Source organism: Lissotriton helveticus, chromosome 6 (assembly GCF_964261635.1).
Source record: "Lissotriton helveticus chromosome 6, aLisHel1.1, whole genome shotgun sequence".
NCBI classification, from domain to species: Eukaryota; Metazoa; Chordata; class Amphibia; order Caudata; family Salamandridae; genus Lissotriton; species Lissotriton helveticus.
This window is the reverse complement of record NC_136067.1, coordinates 905,289,310-905,313,405: the sequence shown is the minus strand read 5'-3', so window position 1 is coordinate 905,313,405 and position 24,096 is coordinate 905,289,310. Positions and strand designations below refer to the sequence as shown.

General features: G+C 46.9%; 1 protein-coding gene across 5 annotated transcripts in view; it reads right to left on the bottom strand.

Annotated features, from left to right (window-relative positions):
- Nucleotides 1-24,096, bottom strand: part of AK9 (adenylate kinase 9) — a 1,611,121-nt gene that overhangs the window by 232,798 nt on the left and 1,354,227 nt on the right. For all 5 annotated transcript variants that reach the window (XM_078648533.1, XM_078648534.1, XM_078648537.1 and 2 more), the window contains 2 exons: nt 21,751-21,968; nt 14,712-14,908 (listed from right to left, as the gene is read on the bottom strand). In XM_078648533.1, coding sequence (XP_078504659.1) covers nt 14,712-14,908; nt 21,751-21,968 — 415 coding nt within the window. The remainder of the gene's footprint in view (nt 1-14,711; nt 14,909-21,750; nt 21,969-24,096) is intronic.

Genomic DNA, 24,096 nt, shown 5'->3' with positions numbered 1-24,096 from the left:
CATCGGTGATCACTGTGGCAACCGATGGAGGCAGATGGAAGGGCTTTCCTTGAGACAGATTGCTCTCCACGCTCCACCAAGACAGATCTGCTGCAGTTTCTCTGGAGATCCTCACTGACTCCATGAGATCTCCATTGTGCTGATACCACTGCCTGCGGAGGCACCACTGGAGCGCCCTCATGTGCCAGCGTGCATGGTTGACCAACAGAATGCATGAAGCCATCAGACCGAGCAGGCGAAGAACCTTCAGGACCGGAACAACCGCTCCATTATAGAATAAAGGAATCATTTCCTGTATGTCGTGAATCCTTTGAGGTGGAGGGAATGCACGACATACAGTTGTGTCCAGTACAGCACCTATGAACAGGTTGCGCTGGGAGGGCACCAGGTGAGACTTGGGTACATTTATCGAAAAACCCAACCGGTACAACAACTGAGTTATCTCCTGCAGATGCTGGAGTACCTTCTCTGACGACTCTGCCTTGATCAGTCAGTCGTCCAAATAGGGGAATACTGGAATCCCCGACCTTCTAAGATGTGCTGCCACCACCGCTATCACCTTGGTGAAGACTCGAGGCGCAGTAGTAATTCCAAAAGGAAGGACCGCAAACTGATAGTGTTGTGATCCCACCGTAAAACGGAGATTCTTCCAGTGCGACTTCAGGATAGGGATGTGGAAATACACATCCTGCAAGTCGAGTGACACCATCCAGTCTTCTTCCAGCAGCGCTTGAAGAACCTGAGCAAGGGTGAGCATCTTGAATTTCTCTTGTTTCAGATAGAGATTCAAGATCCTGAGATCCAGGATCGGACGAAGCCTGCCATCCTTTTTGGGTATCAGAAAATACCGGGAGTAGCATCCCTGACCCCTTTCCTGCTCTGGGACCACCTCTATCGCACCCTTCCTTAACAGTGTCTGCACCTCCTCCTGTAGAAGTAACAGATGTTCCTCCGTGCAAAAACCTTGACAATGAGGGTAATTGGGAGGGAATTCCAGAAAGGGAATGGCATACCCATTTTCTACGAGATTGAGAACCCAAAGATCTGATGTAACCGATTCCCAATCCCGTAGAAAGTAGGTAAGCCGACCCCCCACCAGACCCACATGATCCTGAATGATCCTGAATGACGGATCGAGGGCTGTTTTTCTGAGGCTGGGGGGTTAGAGGAGGTAGAGGAGGAAGAGGCTTGACGACCTCGAGGCCTAGCTCTTTGCTTTCCCCAATAAGATCTGTACAAGGGGTTCTGCTGCTGCTGCTGACCTTGCCGATAGTTACGAAAGGAAGAGCGTCCAAAACCGCTGAACTTCCTGGCTGAAGAACCTCTGATTTGAAGCCCTAAAGATTTAGCAGTTGCTCTACTGTCTTTAAACCTTTCCAAGGCCGTATCAGCCTCCAGCAAAGCCGTCTGAACGTCTGCCGAAAAGTCTGAAGATTTCAGCCAAGCCGATCTCCTAGTGGCAACCGCAGTGCCCATGATACGAGCCACCGAGTCTGCAGTGTCCAGACCACTCTGTATCACTTGGCGTGCCGCAGCCTGCGCATCTGACAGAACTTCCTCAAAATCTCTCCTGCTGTCCTCAGGAATCTTAGGAGTTAAAGTACGCATAGTATTCATAAGAGCATGCACATACCTCCCCATAAGGCAAGTGGCATTAGTTGACTTCAACGCCATACTTGCAGAGGAGAAGGTCTTTTTGGCCACCAGATCTTGCTTCTTAGCCTCTTTGTCACCAGTGACCTGAGGAAAGGCACTCACATTCTTTTTGGAACAGGCTGCCTGTATGACTAGACTCTCAGGAGACGGATGAGACGTCAGAAAAGCAGGGTCCTCAGGTGCAAACCTGTATCTTCTCGCCACACTCTTGGATACTGCAGGAGCTGACAGTGGTTTTTTCCACACCTCCATAATAGGTTCCGTTAAGGCTTCATTAAACGGAAGCAATGGTTCCACCACAGAGCTAGGTGAATGCAGAACTTCAGTAAGGAGATTAGACTTAAACTCCACTGTTGGTAAAGTCAATTGCAGAAGTTCTGCAGCCTTCCTCATCACCACATGATAAGGTTGGACGTCCTTTGAAGGCGTATCAGAGCAGGATGGTAACTCCCACTCAGGAGAAAAATCCAGAATACCAGCATCAGCCAGATCCTCAAAACAATCATCCTCCAGTTCACCTTCCTCCATATCAGGACGACACTCCAAATATCTTTGCTCCTTCAAAAGGCGTTGTGCTTCCCTTCTGGACCTCTCCTTTACACGCTTCGCAGCCGGATCCACCAACGGCTCCGACGGAGCCGGGATCGACGTTGGTATTGAATCCGAAGGCCCAGCGGGATGCTCTCGAGGTCGATCTGGAGCGGGCGACGCCGGAATCGGCGTCGACGACCTCGTCGGAGCCGGTTATTGCCATGGCGGCGTCGGAGCCGGCATAAAGGGCATGAATGGAGCAGGAAGATAGGAGTGAGGAACTCCTAAGTTGAAGGCCAGAGGACCCATGGGACCCAGAGGTGCGCCAGAGGGGTACCACGCCCTTGAAAAGACGCCATACATAGCGTTTAAAAACGCTGATGGGTCCTGGCCTGGGGCTGGGAAGGGTGGCTGAAAACCCTCAGGCTGGTCTTGTGGAGGGTTAGGATTCGGCTCTTTGACAGGCGCAGAATCCACATCCACCTGAACCTCCTCCTTATCTCGGGCCGAGGACGGCGCCAGAGACGGATTCGAAGCCGGAGTCGGCGACTGTACCTGAGACTCCACAGGCGAGGCCTCACCTTCATGTTCCGAGACATCCAGCGTGACCACATTGGAACGTACCTTCTTCGGTGCCCTCGACCTCGAGCCCGACTCCTTACCGGAATGACGTCGGGACTCATGCCTCTTCTTCTTATGTCTCCTTCTCGACTTCGAAGCATGGTCTGAAGCGGACTTCGAAGACGACTCCTCTCGAGACCTGGATTTTGACTTCGATCTCGACCTCGCCCGTCGATAGCGAGACCTCGAAGATTTTCCCTTGCCAGCCTTCAGCTTCGCTACCAGGAGTTTGGTCTCTCTTTCTCTCAGGGCCTTCGGGTTCATCTTCCGACAAGATGAACATCCATCCACATCGTGGTCAGAGCTCAAACACCAAATGCAGTCCTGGTGCGGGTCAGTAATGGACATCATTTTCCAGCACTCTCTGCAGGGCTTGAAGCCGGTCTTCTTTGTCGACATTGTGAAGAAACAGGATACAAAGAAGCAGAAAACGAATAACAAGGTAACAAAGTCACCAGTTGGCAACTGAGAATTCCGAAACCGTTAGTGTCGACGACGCGGAAAAAAGGGAACTGATGTCATCACGCCGGCGTGGGACTATTGTAGTGTCGGTGACGTCAGCAGAGTCGCGTGCGATGCCGTGCCTCTATGACGTCGACCACGTCCACGTCGGCGCGAAGCTGCAAAAGAATTTCCGAATGTTGCTGACGCAAGGGGGATATTCACAAGGTGAGGAATCCACTGGCAGATGTATCTATCAGAAAGCTCTCTTTGTGTTAGTGTGGGCAAGCAGTTAGGCTTATCCAGAGTGTGTGTTAAGCATTTAGTGTATTCACTCAATCAAGACTGATGGCACACACTCAGAGACTGAATCCAGACCAATTAGGTAAGTATAAAAAAGGTATACTTTTGGTTTATTTTGAGAATCAAGCAGGGCTTACAGGTTGGTATTGATTCAAAAAGCAGTTTACATTACAGAATAATTACTTTTAGAATACGTTTAGATTACTTTTGACTACTTTGACTACTGGGGGTGGTATGCCTAGACACCACACCGAGGGATCTCACAATACAAGGTAATTAAGAATTTTCATGGCTTAAGTTGTAATTACTTTTCCTCCATACGAAACACAGTTTAACACCAAACATTTTAGGCCCAAAATCTCATAATATGGGTTTCAATGGGAAAAAATGGTTATCTGTTTCACAGCTAAGTAAATGTCTAACAAGTGGGAGTTTTGGGGATTAGGACCAAGGCTCTCAAGGCCTAGGTAGGCCCTCAAGTTGCACCACCAGTGTCAATGGGGAGGCTGGGTGCCGAGAGCAAGGGCCCAATGTTAGCCAAAGGGGCTATGGGGCCCTTTGGTTATGGACTGCTTATGAGCACGCCACTTGGGTGTGGGAGCAAGGCTTCTGGGGTTAAGGTCAGCACTGTGGGAGCCAACAAACAGCACAGGAGCTGCACAACCAGCAACACAGGGTGGAGGGTGCCAAGAAGACGTCGGATACCCTGTAATTTCAATGGAGACCTTCGGTTCGGCAAAGTTGCTGCAGGCTCAGGTAGGGAGACTTCCTGAAGGCGCCCACAGGCAGGAGGGGTAAGTTGGGTTTTTGGGAGATGCCTGGACACCGTTGGTTGGGTCACCCAAGGCCGTAGGGCGTCGGGTGCAGGGGTTTATTTTGGCATTGGGTTTCCTTTACCAGCTCCGGTCGCAGTTGGGTGGACCCTTCAGGTTGAGGCTGCAGGCGTCATCTTGAAGCTTGAGGGAGGTTGGGGATCACCGGATCCCAGGTTAGGATCGCCGGGGAGACCTGTTCGTGGTGTTGGGCGACTGGAACTCGGCTGTGGGCATTGGGTGCAGAGTGGTGCAGAATTACGGAGTCACTGGAATCCAGATTCTGGTCTTGGAGTCTTTGTTGAGCAAATCCAGTGCTCACGGGAGACAGCGTCTGTAAGGTGAGTGCAGGGCAGGTCCTCCGGGCTCTGGGAGGCTGCTGGACACAGCATTTTGTTTGCTGTAGGCAGGTCGGAGTCGGGACAGGCTGGTAGGGCTGGGACATAAGAAGTAGGTGTCCTCTTCTTCCAGGGTCAGCACAGATCTTTGGCTCTTCTTCTTTCTTCCTCGAATGTGAGGAGGCATGGTTAAGGGTTTCCTCTAAATACTAGATTTAGGGGTGTTTAAAGGGGTGTGCAGGTCGGGACTAATTGGTCCCTTCCTTGGGGTAGGTTATTATCCTATTATGCCACCCTCCAGTGGGAGGGGCAGATGGAGGGGACTGATATGTGTGCTTCACCTCGCCTCCCCCAGTTGAGGGGTGGGATTGGCAAAGGTGGGCACACCTCTCTTCCTAGCTTGGTTTTCCCACCAATTCTCCTATCCAAAGTGGGGGTGGGGCAGAACCAATGGGTGCCAGTTGCTGGGGCAGAAAAAGTCAGGGACAGCTCCCAAAGGCGGCAGGCCTTTGAAGCTTCCCTTTTGGTGGACCCAGCCCATCCTGGGGGAGGAGGCCTGATACCTTTGCCCAGGATGGGCTTTGTTTCTAGACCCAGAGAGCAGAGGCCGTCTACCCAGGGGTCCAAAAACTTGTCTGGTGGTGACAAATGGCAGGCAGCCATACAGGAACCACACCAGGGCTAGTCGTTTTTCAGGGAGCATCTCTAAGATGCCCTCTGAGTTCATTTTACATTAAATCCCACACTGGCATCTGTGTGGGTTTAAAGTGCCAAGAAGTTAGCTGCCAAACTTCCCAGTTTTTAGTAAAGCCATTATGGAGATGTGGTCTTCGCCATGACCAACTCCCAGACTATATATGGCTTTACTACACTTACAATGTCTATGAATTGACTTAGACACTGAAGGGGTACAGGGTTCATGCCACTGTAATCTCACCTGAGAGCTAGTCACCCTGTTAGAGTGGTGGCTTACCTAGGCCTCAGCCAGTGGGTTGCGGGCATGGCACACAGGGATGTGTGCCATGTTGACTCTTCACTTTCCTCTGCATCAAAACAAGCAGCCTATCATGAGAGTGTGTGAGTATTAAGGTGCAGGGCCTCTAAGGATGGCACAATAGGTGCTGCAGTCCTTAGAGACCTTCCCTGGTTACAGTGCTCTTGGTACCCATGGTACCTTTTACAAGAAGCTTTCCTGTGGACAGGGATGTGCCAATTGTGTGTACAGTTTTGGGAAAGAACACAGGACCTGGGAACCTGGTTGGCAGGGCCCATGCGACCTCAAGTCAGGTTGCATCAGATGTCAGGCAACAAGTGGGAGGTAACCAAGCAAAAAGGGGCACTTTCCTACAACATCTATGAAAAAAGATGGAAAAAAGTATGCAAGACTTCAACAAATTGCCAAAAGAAGTTAGTCAAAAAGTGACTAAAGAGAGCTCGATCCAGAACAGCGCTGATGGCGTTGAAAAGAAGGAACTGATAACTGGGGTGGTGCCTGTATCGGCACCGCACACATCGAGTATTTGTTTTGTGTGCACATGTGTGTTAATTATTTTCCAAATGACTGTTTTAATGTTTGAAAATTAAATCCTGCAAATTGTCTGGGAGTCCCCGGCTTCCAGTGGTGACTCAATGGGGGTCCTCAGGAGTCAAAAGTTTGGGAACCACTGTTCCAAGGTAAGAAATGTGGGGCTAGAAGTCTTTATCAGATGTTCTGATTGTCAAATAGGGGCTATCAAGATTAGGGAACTGCTAAACGTATCTGTGGCCACAGGAATAATGACAGTGATGAAAGGTAAAGCTTGGAAGCATAAGGGGAAAAGCTAGTTCTGAACAAGTGAAGAACTCCTTAATACACAAAAACTAATGAGAGGCTATGATATAATTTTATTATCTGTAATAAATAAAGACCTAGTGCAAGAGCCCATTTTATTTTAAGTTCAAATTCAAATATTAGTAAAAACTTTTAGTCTTGCAGTAAGCACATATCAAATACAATCAAATCGAGGTGAGGGACTGAAGGAAGGTGGAAACTGAGGGTAGGAAAAGAAGGGATAAAAAGAGGGCGGTAAAACGACAGGAGACATAGGAGCTGGCCTTTCGTCGCAGTTTGTATAATTGTTGCATGCCTTGTGCTATGATCTAGAATACGTATGAACTAAGTGAAGGCAGACAAAAGTGTAGGAATGAAGGCACGTGTGTGAGGTGGGGATAAGAAAGATGGAAATAAAAACAAAGGAGAATCACGAAACGCAGAAACTGGATATCTTCGTTGGCTGCAACCTGTGTAACTGCCTAAAATTATGAGTTGTGATATTGGCTGGATTCAGTGGCTAGTCGATGCGTACACGCATAAACTGATAACTGATGAAAGGCTGTAATACTATTTAATGAGCGCAGAATACAGAAAGACGAAGGGCCTCTTTACGAGTGGGCTGGTACAAACTGACGTCAAAGCGCTTTATTTCTTGGGTGCGATAATAATAGCCGAGTTCAGGTTTGGTTCTCAAAATGGCGCATTTGGGGCATGGTATTTAGTGCACCAAAAATGCATTTCCTGACATTCATTAGCATGTTTCACTCTTTATGTTCTGGCAGACTTGAATGGCTGAAATTACAACATGGGTTGGAATGGTTATTACACCCGGTAATTGCTGGGTGCTATAAAGATCACAACACTTATAAATGGGTTTACGGCCCGTTTACGGCCTCTCCTCCTTTGGGCTCGTCTGTGGAGGGTTCCGGAATTAAAATCATACGCAGACGGGCTGTCAGAGGTGATGGGCTTGGACGGCTGCAACAAGATCAAATGGCTTAGGGATATTAAAAATCTTTTAGGGGACCTAGGCTTGGGGTCGTGCTGGTCCACCCACTGTGCCCCCCCGAAAGCGACCCTAAAAAAACTGTATTGGGAATGGGTCTCTGCTAAGCTCATCAGCAATCAGCGTCACTGCAATTCCACCGCAGCTTATTTGCAAATAAAAGACGTTGTTGCCCTTGAGCCTTATCTGGACATAATTACGGCACCTATGGACCGGGGTCTTTTCATCAAATTTAGACTAGGTACAATACCTCTAAATGACCGCCTCTCTAGATGGAACATGCCTGCGCAGGCTTCACGCTATTGCGCCCTATGTACTAATAGGCCCGAAACTGTGATTCACTTCCTTTTTGAATGTCCAGATTACACCCGTCCAAGATCCCACTGGCTGAAACCACTTTGTAGACAATTGGGTACTCGCCAGCATCTGGTGGCTTTACGGATTTTACTATCTGATACATCCTCTCGGGTCGTTTGTGCTGTATCTAAATTTTTAAAATGGGCTTGGTTGATCCGTTTAAAAAGACTGTCCTTATCTATTTAATATACTTTTAAATAATTTATTGCTGATCTTATTGCTACCTTGTATTTTTTTTGTTTTTAAATGTACAGTCCTTTGACGATGTGCTGTTTTTATTTATTTTGTAATGCTTTTATGATAACCTGCATATCGAAATAAAGCTATCAACCAACCAACCAACCAAATGGGTGTTTGCATAGGGATCGCCATTTTCCAGGCCATTCAAAGTGAGGTCTTTATTACTGGCACACATTTTATTTTAAGTACATTTCTTGCAAAGATATTGATATCCCGCTTGCAAACATTAATATGGTGATTACACTTATCAGAGTGAGTATGACAGTTAACACAATAATGTTTTTCAGAGTCTGCATACTGCCAAACTTGCAAGACAGCAATGGTTTTGTAGGTGGGCTGGCGGGTCTGTGGATGGGACCTTTTAAGCACCTCATATGGTTTTGGGGTACTAAGCAAGCTGTACGAGAGACTGGTGAGAGGCCTTAATACCAAATGGCCTAGATACTAGGAACGAGGTCCTTTTGTGAGTGTGGCACTTGGAAAACCAATAGTGTTTGCAGAAGGCCTGGAAGTCCCTTTCCATTGGTAATTGATTGACATGACGCCTTTCAGATGTGTAGGGCACCTATGGCAGGGGGCATTTTCTAAAAGCTGCATGGCACTAGGGGATGGAAAATAGATTGCAAAATACCAGGGCTACCTAGTTTTAATGTCATCTTATAGCTCTTACTTCCACTACCCTAGACTTCCTGTCTCTTTTTGTCACTTTTGCAGATTTGCTTTCATCCCTGCTCTCCTTTGTCACTGTTTTCCAATCTTTCTCTTCTTGCTTTTATCTCCCTTTCTGCCTTTCTTTATCTTGCTTTGAGACAAAGTCTGAGAATAAAAGTAAGTCCCGAAAATGAGTACTGGTGCCCACCACTTGAACAAATAGGCGCCGGTGCCACATAAATAATTTGAGAACACAAACATTTGAAATGTCTTGGCATCAGTTCCATGAAATAACAATAATGGCCATGGTTTTGCCTTAATGAGTTAGTTACTTACATTCGGTAGCGCTTTATCTGATGGAGACAGGATCTAGCTGCAGATTCACTACCTTTGCATTATCCCCAGGTGCCAGACTGGATCTGGATAATTTTATACAGCAGTATCTCTGCACGTCAGTAGAGGGTGTTGAGCGACTTTGAAGCAACATCGTCCCCCCGATGTGACGTTGACAGAGTCCATATAAACCCTCCCCTGACAAACTGATGTCAGTTTTTTCTGTGACAAATTCCTGACCTACAAACGTGGAACCACCAATGAAAGGCACACGAGTGCTTAGAAAGGGATCTGGTAGACAAAGGATAAACCAATTACTAGAGTGGGTAGGATGGGTGAGTCGGTAAGGAAGCTGAGGCTAGATCCCGTCTCTACCAGATAAGGCGTTACAGAAGGTAAGTAACTTATTCATCTGATAGAGACATCTAGCCGCAGATTCCTTACCTTTGAATTCGATATCTAAGCAATAACATCTTCGGAGGAGGGTCTGCAAACTGATCCCTCTAAAGCCAGCCTATTATAAGAGAGAGTGACCGGCTCTCTGGAAAGTATGTGAGGACAGAAGATGCCTAACCAGAACTATTGTGGAAGAAGAATAAGAGGCACTGGAAAAGGCACTTTATATAAACATATTACTAAATAGCACCTCCAATGGCAGCTGCACCATTAGTGGATGCGGCTGAAGCCCAAGGACAATAGTTTATACCACTGGATCAAAGCTCTGTGCCATAGATCCAAGTGATGGAGAGAGCACAAATAAATGCTTTAGGAAAAGCAGTGGCAACAATAATAACAATATCGGCATAGAACACTCAAGGTCACAGGAAATACATCAGGGAAAGGAGTGAGTTATCTGGCACTATTCTACAGGGAATTAGGCCTGGGCGGTAAATTCCGTTCCGCTTGCAGAATTTGCGGAATTTGGGTAATTTCGCGTTCAGGCGGAGAATGTGGACTTGCCCAAAATGCTGCGATCCTCGGCTTCGCGGAATTGTTTGCTTGTTCGCACTTTCAAAATGCGTCTTTGTGAGATATTTTCCCCCGAGCATGCAAACAGCATTCGCAAACAGGAAAAAAGCATCGCGAACGGGCGGAACAAGCAATTCTGCGTGTTCGTGGAACTCTGCGTGCTCTCAGAGAATTTTTACAGTTTTGTGAAGCTTTGCGAAGCGTGACTATGCAAATTCCGCCCACCCCTACATAGAACCCACAGAGGAGGAAGGTTTAGCAATAGCAGAGTAACAAACAAGTGAGGGTCCCTGTAGGACAAAAGGAAAAGTGTAACAACGTAAGCAAAAACGCACTCCCTTCTAATAAAGGTAGCATAACATGACGGTTTATAGAGATACCTATATAGGATGTATAAAATATGTGCACAAACACACACATAGAGAGAGAGAGAGAGAGAGAGAGAGAGAGAGAAACACGGAGGGAGAGAGAGAGAGAGAGAGAGAGGGAGAGAGAGAGAGAGAGAGAGAGAGACAGAGAGAGAGAGAGAGAGATAAATAGATATACACTGTATAATAAAATATTCTTAAGTAGGGGACATATAAACGTTCACAACATTGGTCAAGGACAGAAGATGTGGCAACGACGAGCTGGCAAACAGCCGCATGGTACCGTATAAAAGAATAGAGGGAGTGGAAGATACCACACACCCCAGAAAATAAAAGCGATAGAACATAAAACAACACTACCAACTTCATGGGCAAAATCAGGCAGCTGAGAGATAACTGAAAAAGAAAACAGCAGGTGAAAAACAATCCTGCTAGAATAGATTAACGAAGGCTACTATCTGGGAGTATAAAAAGATCAAGTTGAACAGAGGCCAATAGCGGGAGGGCCTATTCAGATAAGTAGTCTGCATCTTAAAGAAAGAATATCAAACAGAAAAAGGGACCTGGCTAAAGCAGCGGATAAAAGACAGAGTAAATAGTTGTGGAAGACCATATGCCACAAGTGGAGTTCCAAAACCAAAAGATCAGTATAAGGAACTGAAATAACAGATTGAGTGGCAGTGCATACAGCATAACAAGCATGAAGGCCATATACAAAATGTATTTAAGGTAGACAGGACCCATACACTGGCTGGAAGGTATAAACTAAACTCAGAAACAAACCTTTAGTATACCAGGACTATGGAGGAGAAATAACCCTACCTCTTCCAAAGGGAGAGAAGAGAGAGAGGGAGAAAAATCCATGCACGAAATGAGAGCCTCAATATTTATGATACAACCTGTGCCCAGTCAACAATTCCTGTGAGAGCATGCGTGAGGATCTTGAAATGTCACCAAAGATCGTCATTGTCCAAACTCATCAGTTGAAGGGATGACAAACTCTCAAGGGGTTATAACTTCATCAGAGCTCATGAGAAATGATGGAAACTCCCCAGAAACGAATCTGAAAGGTTCACCAAACCTCCGTACGAACCAAACCCAAGAGAGGATGGTCGAGTAGTCAATGGGCGAAAAGAAAAAATTGCCATGGCTACCCTCCTCAAAAGCTCAGCAAAAGCAGAGCTAACCTCAGTAGCAAGGCCGGAATGAGAAAACAAGCCAGAGGAAGGGGAAGATTCAAGGTCACTTGCCTCACCCAGCTCAGATATCCAATTAACCCCCAGTGGAGGCCAAGATGTGTCGGTCATGGGTGGAATAAGGCCAATCTCATCTCCATCTTCACAAAAACACTGGTCTCCTGAAGGAGCAACAGTTGGGGGCCCCTCTGTAGAAGGCGGAAAATAGCCCAAGGTAAATCGTTCGACTAACAGTGTTCCCGACTCCGTCCGACGTCAATGTGGTGCAACCTTGGTGTCGGAGAGGAGCGATGTAGTAGCTCTGACCGCCGCCTTTGGAGTCGACGTCGGAGCTGGCTGATCAGGTACTGTTGTCGCAGAAGGTAACCTCGAAGGGCTGTGCACTGGAGCCGACAGGGATCCTACTATGGGTTTAGAGTGCCTCGCTGATGCCGAGGGAGTCCCTGCTGACGTGGATTCAGTCAAGGCTCCTTTGGCCTCCTTGGGGCTGAGACACACACCAGAGGGAGGTGGAGATCCGAAGATGGCATGAAGGGAGTGATAATATTGCCTTTTTTGGTTCAGAGTCGCCCAGCTCCAGGGTTTGACTCCTCAACCAGAGGACAGGAAGGGGTTTCAGAGATGTTAAACATACATGGTGAAGTCAGGGAATTCTGTGACTTTGACCACTTATGTCGCAACTTATCTACAGACACCGAGATCGAACGACGCTTGTGGGAAGGACTGCTGGTTTAGGGCCTTGAGTGTTTCATGGAACGAGAAGGTGACCGCAAACAACACGGAGCCTGCAACAACCTCAACTATAAGAGCTTCATGCAGTGTTCCTGCAACGCCTTCGGTTGAAGTTGGCAACAGGAGTCGCACTCCTCTGAGTCATGGTGTTTCCAAATATCATGAGGGTCTGTGGCCGACACCTGCCATCCACAGGACCCACAGGGTGTTGAACCCTGAGGGCATCCAGAAAAAAAACACACTGTTTTGTAGACAAAAATGTCGAGATAGGCTAAAAAAACAGCCAGAGGCACCGCTCTCCAGATCCGGGTAGGAAGAGTGAAAAGGAAGAAACTGACATCAGCGCATCAGGGGAGAGCTTATATGGGCTCTGTCAATGTCACATCTGGAGGACGTTGTCACTACGGAGTCACATGACACCTTCTACCGACGTGCAAGGGTACTGGGGATAATACAAAGGTAATGAATCTGTGACTAGATGTCTCTATCTGATAATCACACATCTGGCAACAATTGTGTAGGTTTTGTGTGTCCCACTGTGGGACAGTAAGATGCAGCAAGGGCATACTTCTTCTGATGGTGGTCATTCTCACTTATAATTCACATACTTGCAATAACTGTTAATTCATGAGCCGTTAGTTAATTCAAAGGGAAGCTTTGCTGCCTGGAATGATTTAAGTAACTAAACTGTATTACAGACAGAATTAAAGATAATATTTATCATTTACAAATGTTTCCATATTGATAACTGCCTCACATAGTACGTTGGATGCCCTAAAATCAATTGCACTATGGTAATACCAATATTTCACCAGAAACTCTCACAAAATACCAGCCATCTACTTTCCCTTACCCTTCTTACTTACTCTACCACCCTCTCTTTAAGAACAGTGCATAGCCCTTCTAACCAATCTCTTGTGGATTCACTCACCCATGCTCATCTACTGTGAAATCAGGGCACACTACAAACATGTATATTTCTTTCTTTTGCTTTTGACTTTAATGGCCGCTCTAGGATTCTTGAGACAGTGGGTACTCACTCACTCTTTCAAGAGCACAATATAGAATTCATCATTATTCCAACATCAGTAGCACATCCATGACTATAATCCATATTAAAACATACATTAATACAAGTGAGTGGAGCACTTCCATGCACACCAACAACAGGATTACATGCATGAATACAAATAGGCACATCTAGGGATGTAAGCAATTATAGATCAGGCATGAGTACAGCAACAGTAGCACACCTATGAGTAAAACACTAGTAGTAGGTACATGAATACAAACAATGGGAGGACATCTGAATCCAAACCACAGATAAATACATAAAATAGTAGAATCTCATGGATACACACAATAGTACCAAAGGCATGTACGAGAGCAGCACACCCAACACTACTAACAACAGTATTATGTACCTAAATGAAAAGAACTGGTGAATGTACAGGAAAACAAATAATAGCACCTCGTCCATAAATACATACAAGTAGTACATCCACAAACATTACGAATAGTAGAAACTAAATTAATAAAAAATAAGAGCGGCACCGCCATTCATACAAACAATGGCAGCAAAAACATCAATAATAATACTAATACACCCATAAATACAAATAATGGTAGCATAGGCATGAACACAAGCCACAGTAGCACATGTGAATACAAAGGATGTATGATTTAATGCAAATAAGAGTAGACCATCTATGGATCCAAACAGCAGTACCAAACGTCTGTATAAAAGTGGCAAACCCAACTACTAACAACAGTGGCATGTGAATAAATAAAACTGAAACACATACACGACAACAGGTAATAGCAGCTCATCTGTGAATACAATCAATAGTAAAACACACATGACGGAAAGCACCAGCAGCCCCTCCATGCATGCAAACAATGGCAACACATGAATCAAAACAAAAAATAGTAACACAACTATAAATACAAAGTGGCATGTCTGTCAATGCAAACAAAACGTAGGACATGCATGAATACAAACACTAAAAGTAGATCCATGAGCACACACAGCAGCAACATATATGTGTACGAACTACTGCCGCACATTCATGAAGGTAATCAATAGTAGCATGCACAGATAAACAAACAATAGTGGCACTTAGATGAATACAGAAAGCTGTAGCAAATACATGAATATCAACAAGAGCAGCACATTCATGAACACAAAGGCCTACAGACAAGTATATCAGACATCCCTTGCTGACCCCATTTTAAAAGACACCGGGAACACACTTTAAAAAAAAAACGATGCACAAGCAAACAGAATTGCATTTTAGTTTCGTATGTATAGGGATTAGCGGGGGTTTTCAAAGAAAATACTTACATTCAGTTCTTCCTGGGAAGCCATTTTGTAGTAGCGCCCTCTGAACTCGGCGGCAAACTCGAGGGATGAGGTTACCGAGCAGTCAACCAGCTCGCCCCTTTGAGCCAGGCTGACAGGACAGTATTGTGCAAATACCCCCAGCCGAGACTGCAGCTCTTGTGGAGTTATACAGAGGTTATTAATACTGGCCGCTTTCCCTGTTAACGACAGGAGAAAGCATTACCCAATCATCATAAGAACGAAAAAAACGTGGCAAGCAATATACAGATACTATATGTGTCTTAGCGTAAAGTAAGATGAGCAATTTCGATGTCCATGTCATCCTAATATTGCAGGTTGTTTTAGCATCGACATGATCACGCCATTAACATATTTAGGGACTTTGTAACAGGTGTACTTTATCTGCCTAATTAGGAGAAGTAATGCGCTTCCACAGTAATGGCTGCTCTTTTACTCATCCCACCACTCGGCATAAATCAGGCCAACAAATGTTTTATGTTGAAGTCTACGGTACAGATGTGCTGTTTCGCATGAAATATGGGACAAGGGTCCCAGATCTGGACTGCTCAAGTATATCGTTTTGGAAAGTCTGTATTATGAATACTGTAGAACATATCAACTCGAAATCCATTAACTGGAAAAAGATGTTAAGGGCAGCATCACATGAAGTAAACACTGGATCTGCTATAAGGCCAGTCTCTGGACGGTTTTGGGCTGAATTGAATATTAAGTAGTTGAAGAAATGCAGCAACGCAATTTTACCACCCTGGTAAATAGTTGCTTATTACTGGAACTTTAAAACTATCTACTGGTTTTGGCTGGAAACGTAGGAGAATGTGTTGAGTTCTCTACAGTAAGAAAAAAAAACAGAATGCAAACAATACCATACAAAAGATAACATTACAACCCAACTGTAGCATCGTCCCGCCTGACCCTCAGGCTGAGACAGGACAGGCAAGCAACAGGAAGAGGAAGTGAGGTAACCGGAAGCAAGTAGTCTGTAAGCAGTGTGAGGCTGGCAGGGAATAAAGAAGGAAGCATGAAAGTTACTCCTGTGTTGGTGTGTCATTAAGAGCGCTGCGACACTGGCGACGAAGGTGGGATGACATGAAACGAAAACCCACACGCAGCCCATCGCTCAGCCACCCCATGTGGCCGACCACCGAGCCCTGCAGCGGAAATTATCATCCGCCGAAGCCACAAGCCACCTAGCTGCCTGAGTGAAGCGCTGAGAAGCGAGAACGCGTGCACCAGCAAGTTTAACCACCGTACGTGAGAAGGAAGGCGCATATGCCAGAGTGCGCTCACCGCGTGCTCCCCTCACCGAGTGATCCCAGAAGACTGAAGCTGAGTCAGCGCGGCAACAGAGAACAGCGCCCGACTCCCAGCGCGACCAAGAAGACTGAAGCTGAGTCCGCGCGGCAACAGAGAACAGCGCCCGACTCCCAGCGCGACCAAGAGGCGCTGAAGCAGAGGACCGGGGACAGCGCGCGGAGCAAGGGTGAGTTCAAACCCTACCGCTCCCACCATGCGCGCTGCCTGAAACAAGACACGAGGCTGAATGTCCTGCGCGGCGGCCATTTTGAAGCCAGGCGCTCACCCATAAACCGAGCCATGCAGTGTCCATGGCGGCCATCTTAAAGTCAGGCGCCAACCGGTCCTAGAACTAAATATCACTCTCAGCAGCAGCCGAGCCAGTGAGCGGCTCGTGGAGCCACAAAGACTCAATATATATATTAATAAGAAACAAAGAGCCACGGAAAGGCATACATTACAGCGTGGAACTAAAGGCATAAATCACAGCGTGAAACTAACAGCACGCCGGTACAGTCTGGACAAGATTTAACAAATAAAGCCAGCCAGCGCCACCAAGAGCTCATCACCTGCAGATGTCCGATCAGGGCCCGGACAGTTCCTCCGACCTGGCCAATACAGCTCCCAATACGTCTGGCGCGACAAGGCCACGAAGCCCAGCTCCCAGTACAGGAGGGCCAGCTCTTCCAACCAACGTGCCCACGATGGCGACTAAGCCCATTGGGGCCTCATTCATGCGTCAACCGCAGCCACTACCACTGACCCCAGGCAACAGTATGGGTCCGTCGTGGAAAACGTGGAGTGAAGACTTTGAGGACTATATGGTTGGCTCCCTAGTGCAAGATGACAAGCAAAAGATTGTAGCCTTGAGAAATCTGATTGGTCCAGACATTGCACAAATCATCAAAGAACTGCCCAATGCAGCAACTGCCACTTATGATGAAACCAAAGCTGCTCTTGATAGACGTTTTCTCCACAAACGCAATGTGGATTATGAACGCCACACGTTCAACCTTGCCATGCAGGAGAAAGATGAGTGCATGAGCGACTTCATTATGCGCATCCGGAGACTTGCACGATACTGCGACTTCGACAACTTCAAAACAGAAGATGCCCTGAGACTCCGCATCATTGATGGATGTTCATCCGAAATACTACGCCGGAGACTCCTAAAGAAACCATACACACTAGACGAAATCGAGGAACTGACAAGAATCAATGACCAGGCCGAGGACTACGCGAAGCGAATGGGTACACAGAAGTCATCAGATCACAAAGACCATGCTCTGCGCATTCACGCTCACAGACCATCCCGGAGCAACAAGTCCTCGTCCACCTCTCGCAAGTCCTACCCGTCACGTCGAAACTCACGACACAAGAAGTCCACAAAAGCCACGTCCACCTGCTATAGATGTGGGCAAGATTACCCGCACTCAGGTCAATGCCCAGCAATCGGGCAACGATGCCACCGATGTGGAAGAGACAATCATTTTGAGGTTGCATGCCAAGCCAAACAACCAAGCCATAGGTCCTCAACCAAAGGACATGAGTCGCGGCATCATGCCCGAGCCGTGAAAGAGAGAGGAAGAAGGTCCTCCAGTTCATCTAACTCCAGCGCTCAGTCTGCCTATTCACCGCAGTCAAGGGGACGCTCCGGAAGTAGCCACAGCACCAGGCGTCACGTGTCACACTCCTATCGCTCACGCAAAGACACTTCCAGTGGATCGCCATCACGCACTCTCACATCACAAGATAGTGACGAGTACATCTGCATGGTAACTACCCCGGATCGTGATGAGTACATATGCATGGTTGCTGACCCGGATCGACTGAAACGGTATCCGAAACTCGACATCCTGATAGGTGATCACCCAGCGAAATTTGTTTTGGACTCTGGCGCCTCCCTGAACTATATCTGTGCCTTAGAACATCAGAGCATGAAACACAAGCCCAAATTGGAACCAGCAGCTGTCCGCGTCTTCACGTGGATGTCACGCAAGCCACTGCCGTGCCTGGGCCGTTTCCGCACCACTCTCACGTTTAAGGACCGGTCAATTGACGCCTACATTCATGTAGTGGAAGGGCCAGACCTGGCTGACTGCCTCCTCAGTTTACCCACGGCGGAAAGACTCAAACTCGTGGAACTCCTCTACATGACGGAGGACACCCCAGACATCGTGGCGAAATTCCCCAACCTGTTCAAAGGCCTTGGGAAGCTCAACCATTTCAAGGTAAAACTTCACATCAACGAAAACATGACACCCATTGCTCAGCACCACAGGAAGGTGCCGTTCCATCTACAAAAGGCAGTCGATGATGAACTCCAAGACCTCCTCAGAACAGACATCATTGAGCGCACGACGGGTCCCACCCCTTGGGTATCGCCGGTCGTGGTAGTTCCGAAAAAGGGGCAGGACAATAAAGTCAGGCTATGTGTCGACATGCGCGCGCCCAACACCGCTATTGAGCGGGAACGCCACCCTGGGCCGCATATCAGTGACATGATTACCAAACTGAATGGCGCCACAGTGTTCTCCAAACTAGACCTCAACAAAGGTTACCACCAGCTGGAGCTTCACGACAAGTCGAGATACATCACGACTTTTACCACGCACCAGGGTCTATTCCGGTACAAACGCCTGAACTTTGGTATATCCTCGGCTGCCGAGATCTTCCAGGAGGCCATCAGGCGAGTCATCCAAGGCATCCCAAATGCTTTTAACTACAGTGATGACCTGCTGGTATTTGGGAAGGATCAAACGGAACACGACACGGCCCTGGACAGAGTGTGTCATGCACTGATGACTGCGAATCTAACCCTCAATGCTAGCAAGTGCGAATTTCACAAAGACACTCTAAAATTCTACGGGCACATCTTCTCGAAAGAGGGCATGAGACCGGATCCCGAGAAGGTAGCGGCCCTGGCCGACACCCAGAAACCTAGAGATGTCACAGACCTACGCTCGTTCCTTGGCATGGCCAGCTACTGCGCGCGCTACATCCGCGACTACGCCACGATCAGCTACCCGCTACGTGAACTCACCCGCCAAGGCCAGCCGTTCGAATGGACAGAGGCATGCCAACACGCATTCACCGTGATCAAACAAGCTGTGGGGTCGGCCATCAACCTGGCATACTTTGACACGAAGAAGAAAACCGAGATCACAGTGGACGCCAGTCCTGTGGGCCTGGGCGCCATCCTGGCCCAATACCGTGATGATTCGGAGCAACGTCACATCATTGCCTATGCAAGCCGCAGTCTCACAGACACTGAAAAAGCATACTCCCAGCCGGAAAAAGAAAGCCTGGCTGTGGTGTGGGCTTGCGAACATTTCCACCTTTTTGTGTATGGCAAACATTTTACGATCATCACGGATCATCAGGCGCTCATTACGATCTTCGGCAACCCCAACGCAAAAATGCCACCTCGCATTGAGCGGTGGGGACTACGCCTCCAGGACTATGTTTTCTCCATTATTCATAAACCCGGGAAAGCGGAAAACCCAGCTGACTTCATGTCACGACACCCGCTTGCTGGAGCCAGATCTGCTCTCTCTGTGGCCGATGAATACCTCCACTTTGTTGTTGACGCAGCATGTCCTCCCACGGTCCCTGTTGAGGCCATCCAGGAAGCATCTGCACTTGACCCTCTCATTCAAGCAGTGATGACCAGGATTCGCTCCAACTCCTGGAGAGACACGAAGCAATCCTCCTCTGAACAAGCTCACCTTCGCCAAGACTTAGCTGCCTTTCAACGGGTGCGCGAAGAGCTCTCCATCAGCGACAATGGTCTTCTTTTGAGAGGGGGGAGAATCGTAATTCCACTCAAACTGCGTCAAGGGGTCATAAACTTGGCACATGAAGGGCACAGAGGCATCAATGCGACCAAGAAAGCTTTGAGGGAACGAGTCTGGTTCCCCTCCCTGGATCACATGGTCGAGACAACGCTAAAAGACTGTTTCACATGTCAAGTAGTCAGCAGAGAAGAACCGCCTGCACCATTACAAATGTCCGAGCTACCAGATGGAGTATGGCAACAGATTGCAGTCGACTTCTTCGGCCCTTTGCAATCAGGACAATACATCATTGTTGCCATGGATGAATACTCCCGTTTTCCTTTTGCACAACTAATATCATCTACTCGAGCAACGACTGTGATCCCAGTGCTCGATGAGATATTCGCGGCCTGGGGTATCCCCTCACGAGTAAAGACAGACAATGGACCCCCCTTCAACGGCCATGAGTTCACGAACTTCGCAGCCCATCTCAATTTCAAACATCAGAAAATCACTCCATTGTGGCCACAGGCAAATGGCATGGTGGAGCGATTTATGGGGACACTAAAGAAGGCACTTCAGCAGGCAGAACTGACTCACCGAGACATCCAGCAGACATTAAACGAAGTACTAAGAGCGTACCGCAATACGCCGCACAGCACCACTGAACAGTGCCCAGCAACTGTGATGCTAGGAAGAACACCTCGAACAAGACTACCCATGTTGAACGAGAATCCTCAACGACGAAATGTCACTGTTGATCATAACACCCTTGTGGACATTGACCACACCAAGAAGCATAGAATGAAGATATATGCTGACCAACGCAGACATGCCAAGGACTCCACTATACATGAAGGAGACTGGGTCATAGTGCGAAGCGATCGGCGAGCCAAAGCAGACAGTCGATACCTCGACACCCCCATGCAAGTCACCAAGAGGAAAGGAACCATGGTCACAGCCAAAGCTGACCACAAGCAGATAACGAGGAACATCTCGCATTTCAGAAAATGCAACCGGCGCGGCCACCAAGAGACCGCGTCAAATTTACCCTCAAGTGACTCCTCCAATCAGAGTGACAACAGTGACCGAAGCCACCACAGTCCTGGACGGATGGTTGAAATCACGACTCATCACAGTCCACCACCCGGACACAGAGAACGACCGCAGCGTCAGATAAGAAAACCTCGACGTCTGGTTGAAGAAATGTAGAAGTAGTGAGACTTTGAAAAACAGGGGAGATGTAGCATCGTCCCGCCTGACCCTCAGGCTGAGACAGGACAGGCAAGCAACAGGAAGAGGAAGTGAGGTAACCGGAAGCAAGTAGTCTGTAAGCAGTGTGAGGCTGGCAGGGAATAAAGAAGGAAGCATGAAAGTTACTCCTGTGTTGGTGTGTCATTAAGAGCGCTGCGACATCAACTAAAGCATAAAAGCACACAATACAATGAAATAGTCAAAAAATAATGCAACACCCAATCACTGATCAACACAATAACACAATGAAATAACGTATCATAAAAACACAACAGCAAACAAAACACCACAACACCTCTCCAAAAAAACAACATGCGGCACAAGCAATATGCCCAGATATTCTTGGACACATTACCACTTCCACTAATTTGCTTTCGTAAAGCAGTGGTAAAATGAGTTTGCATCAAGTGCTGGCTTAATTTAGCACCAAGGACATGAAATAGCGCGCACTCCAAAAAGTTTTGTGATTCGGCCACAAACCCTTTAACCAAGTAACTAATTGGTTAGGCCCTAAAAGAGTGGCCCAGGCGAGAGAGCTGCCTCATTAGGGACTCTTAATTTCACAAGTTGAATATACTGGTCCCACAGAGAAATGGTAACCATTGAAGAAGTTCCAGTGTTTTTTTATTTGTTTTATTTGACAGTGATAAGTGAACTGTGGGTTGAAAATAAACGTGTACAGAGTGGCCACTTACCTTCTTTTATCCTCTCCAGATAATCCTGGAGGCATTTGATGCTCGCCTGGATTTCCTCGGTCACTTTGTTCCAGATCCACCACTTGCTGCGCCATGAGTCAATCTCACACCAGTTCTGATGCTGCTGGTCGTAGAACTCCCTGATGGCCTTGTTCTCTTGCTTATACCAAGAATTTCGCGCCGTCAGGATCTGGGGGTTGTCCAGGACAGGATAAGGCCTACGATAAAAAAGCAAAATGCTGATAAATACTACAAAAGTATGTCTTTTTTCACTGATATTACCAACCGTAAAGTGAGCTTTGTTTATGATTCGAGACACGAGGTGGAATATACATCAGCCAAAACCAACATTCGAAAGAAAAGTTCAGCTCCTATTATCTGTGTCAACATCAACTCAACCATGCCAGCTTCATTAAAATGGATGCCTAACTTTCATTACAAGGTAGAGCTCTGATGCCACATTTCCTCACAGAGTAAGACATGGCCTCACTTAACTGCCTTATTATTCCCATCAATACCCACCTCCCCCCGCCCTCAATCTCCAAGCCTCAGAGGATACCAATATCAATCAATGGCATCTTTTGGAATTAATTGAAGCCCGTTCGCAAGTCAGCACAACCTAAAATATTTGTAAATAAAAAATGAATAAAATATATTTGGGCTGCAATTAAACAGGTAAGCTGAAAGATGAAGTATTACTGACCTATTACCTACCTTGGCTGATGCAAATACCATACATCTGTATTACGAGAACAGACTTTGAGACCTCGCACAGAGGGGCATATTATCAGGAGATATATCGCCGCTTTTTCGGCAAATGGCGCCGAAAAAGCAGCGATTATTTTTATCTCAATATCATCAAGGCATCGCTAACATGCATTAGCGCATGTTAGCAGCCGATTTCGTAACGCAACTCATTACAGTGATGGATATCGCTAATGAGATACAAAGTAGGCGTTCCCTCCTAAGACAACATGTGAAATGCGCGCAAAATCAACATTGCTGTATCAACAACGCTGTTCCTGAACAGCAAAGCGATAACAAAACGCACGCTAAGCCCCGATTATTGCATGTTCCTAACGCCTGAAAAAAACCTGACTTAGCAGTATTGCCTATGGGAGGTGGATTGTGTGGTTAGGTACACAGTCCCCTATTTCACACGCTAATGATGATTATCGCAGTCTATTGTTGGATTACACTTCGCCTGTTAGAAAAGCGTTGCTAATACGCCGCTAACACAGCGATGTAATTCAGCGACAGAGGGCGATAATAAAAAACGCACTAAGCGCAATTTGTGATATTTATTGCGTGTCCTAGATAATATGACCCTTTGAGCGCAGAGCAATGTCTAAAGAGCACTGTTCAAGCACTGATCTACAATAGCACCACTGAAAACTCTTTTAGGATCCGAAGAAGTTCCCCAGGGGATATTCGAACAGACTTTCAGACTTCTGGACACGTATGCAGAACGCAGATTTCCACAATGCTTCTCTGATGGGAGGGCACACTGTATAAGGTAGGCAGATTTACATTGAACAGCAGCACAGTAAGAAACGGAGAGACATGAGGCATGCACAGACCACGGGCGTACATGTAAACTCATGAACATGATATGCCACTTTTAATGTGCACATGGTGTGAGTGACTTTAATGCTCAGGGATTTCAAAGGGAAGTTTTGACAAAAAGTGTATTTAATGTAAATTTAGGGACAGCAACATCAGTCCATAAATCAATGCAACATTGATCTTTCAACTAAACAGTAAGGAATTAACGCACATGTCTATCAGGTGTGCGTCAACATGAAAGATACTGGATATTGCTCTTTGGGAAACTAGGCTTTTATGTATGTACTCGCAACACAGTGTATTAATAGTTATTAATGATAGCCAGGGTATATAGGGCCACAAGGCTGGAAGGACAAAACAGGGCTTTCCTGGTGTCCTCCAACATTATTGCTTCCAGAGGGTGCATAAGGCGATTCTTTCAACGATCTTAATTGGTCAAACTTTGGGGGAACCAAACATAACACTACAATAGAAAATAAGACTCAAACTTCAGTTTCCCCGCATGCACAACATATGCTTGACCAAACCCTAAGTAGAGATAACCCAACAGTAGGATACTTATCTCAGGGAAGCATAAATGATGACCAGTAAGTCAATATTTTCTCGTGAAATGTTGCAGCGTTAAGGTCCAAATTAAATTACCCGGAATGGTGCAAGATTGGGAGCAGCAGCCACATTTGCATGTTTCATGAAACCTGGGCAACCGAGCAAATACATAGGGTGGGGTTCACCACATTTAGTGTTGAAGCCAGACCATCACCTACAGGTAGGCCCGCTGGA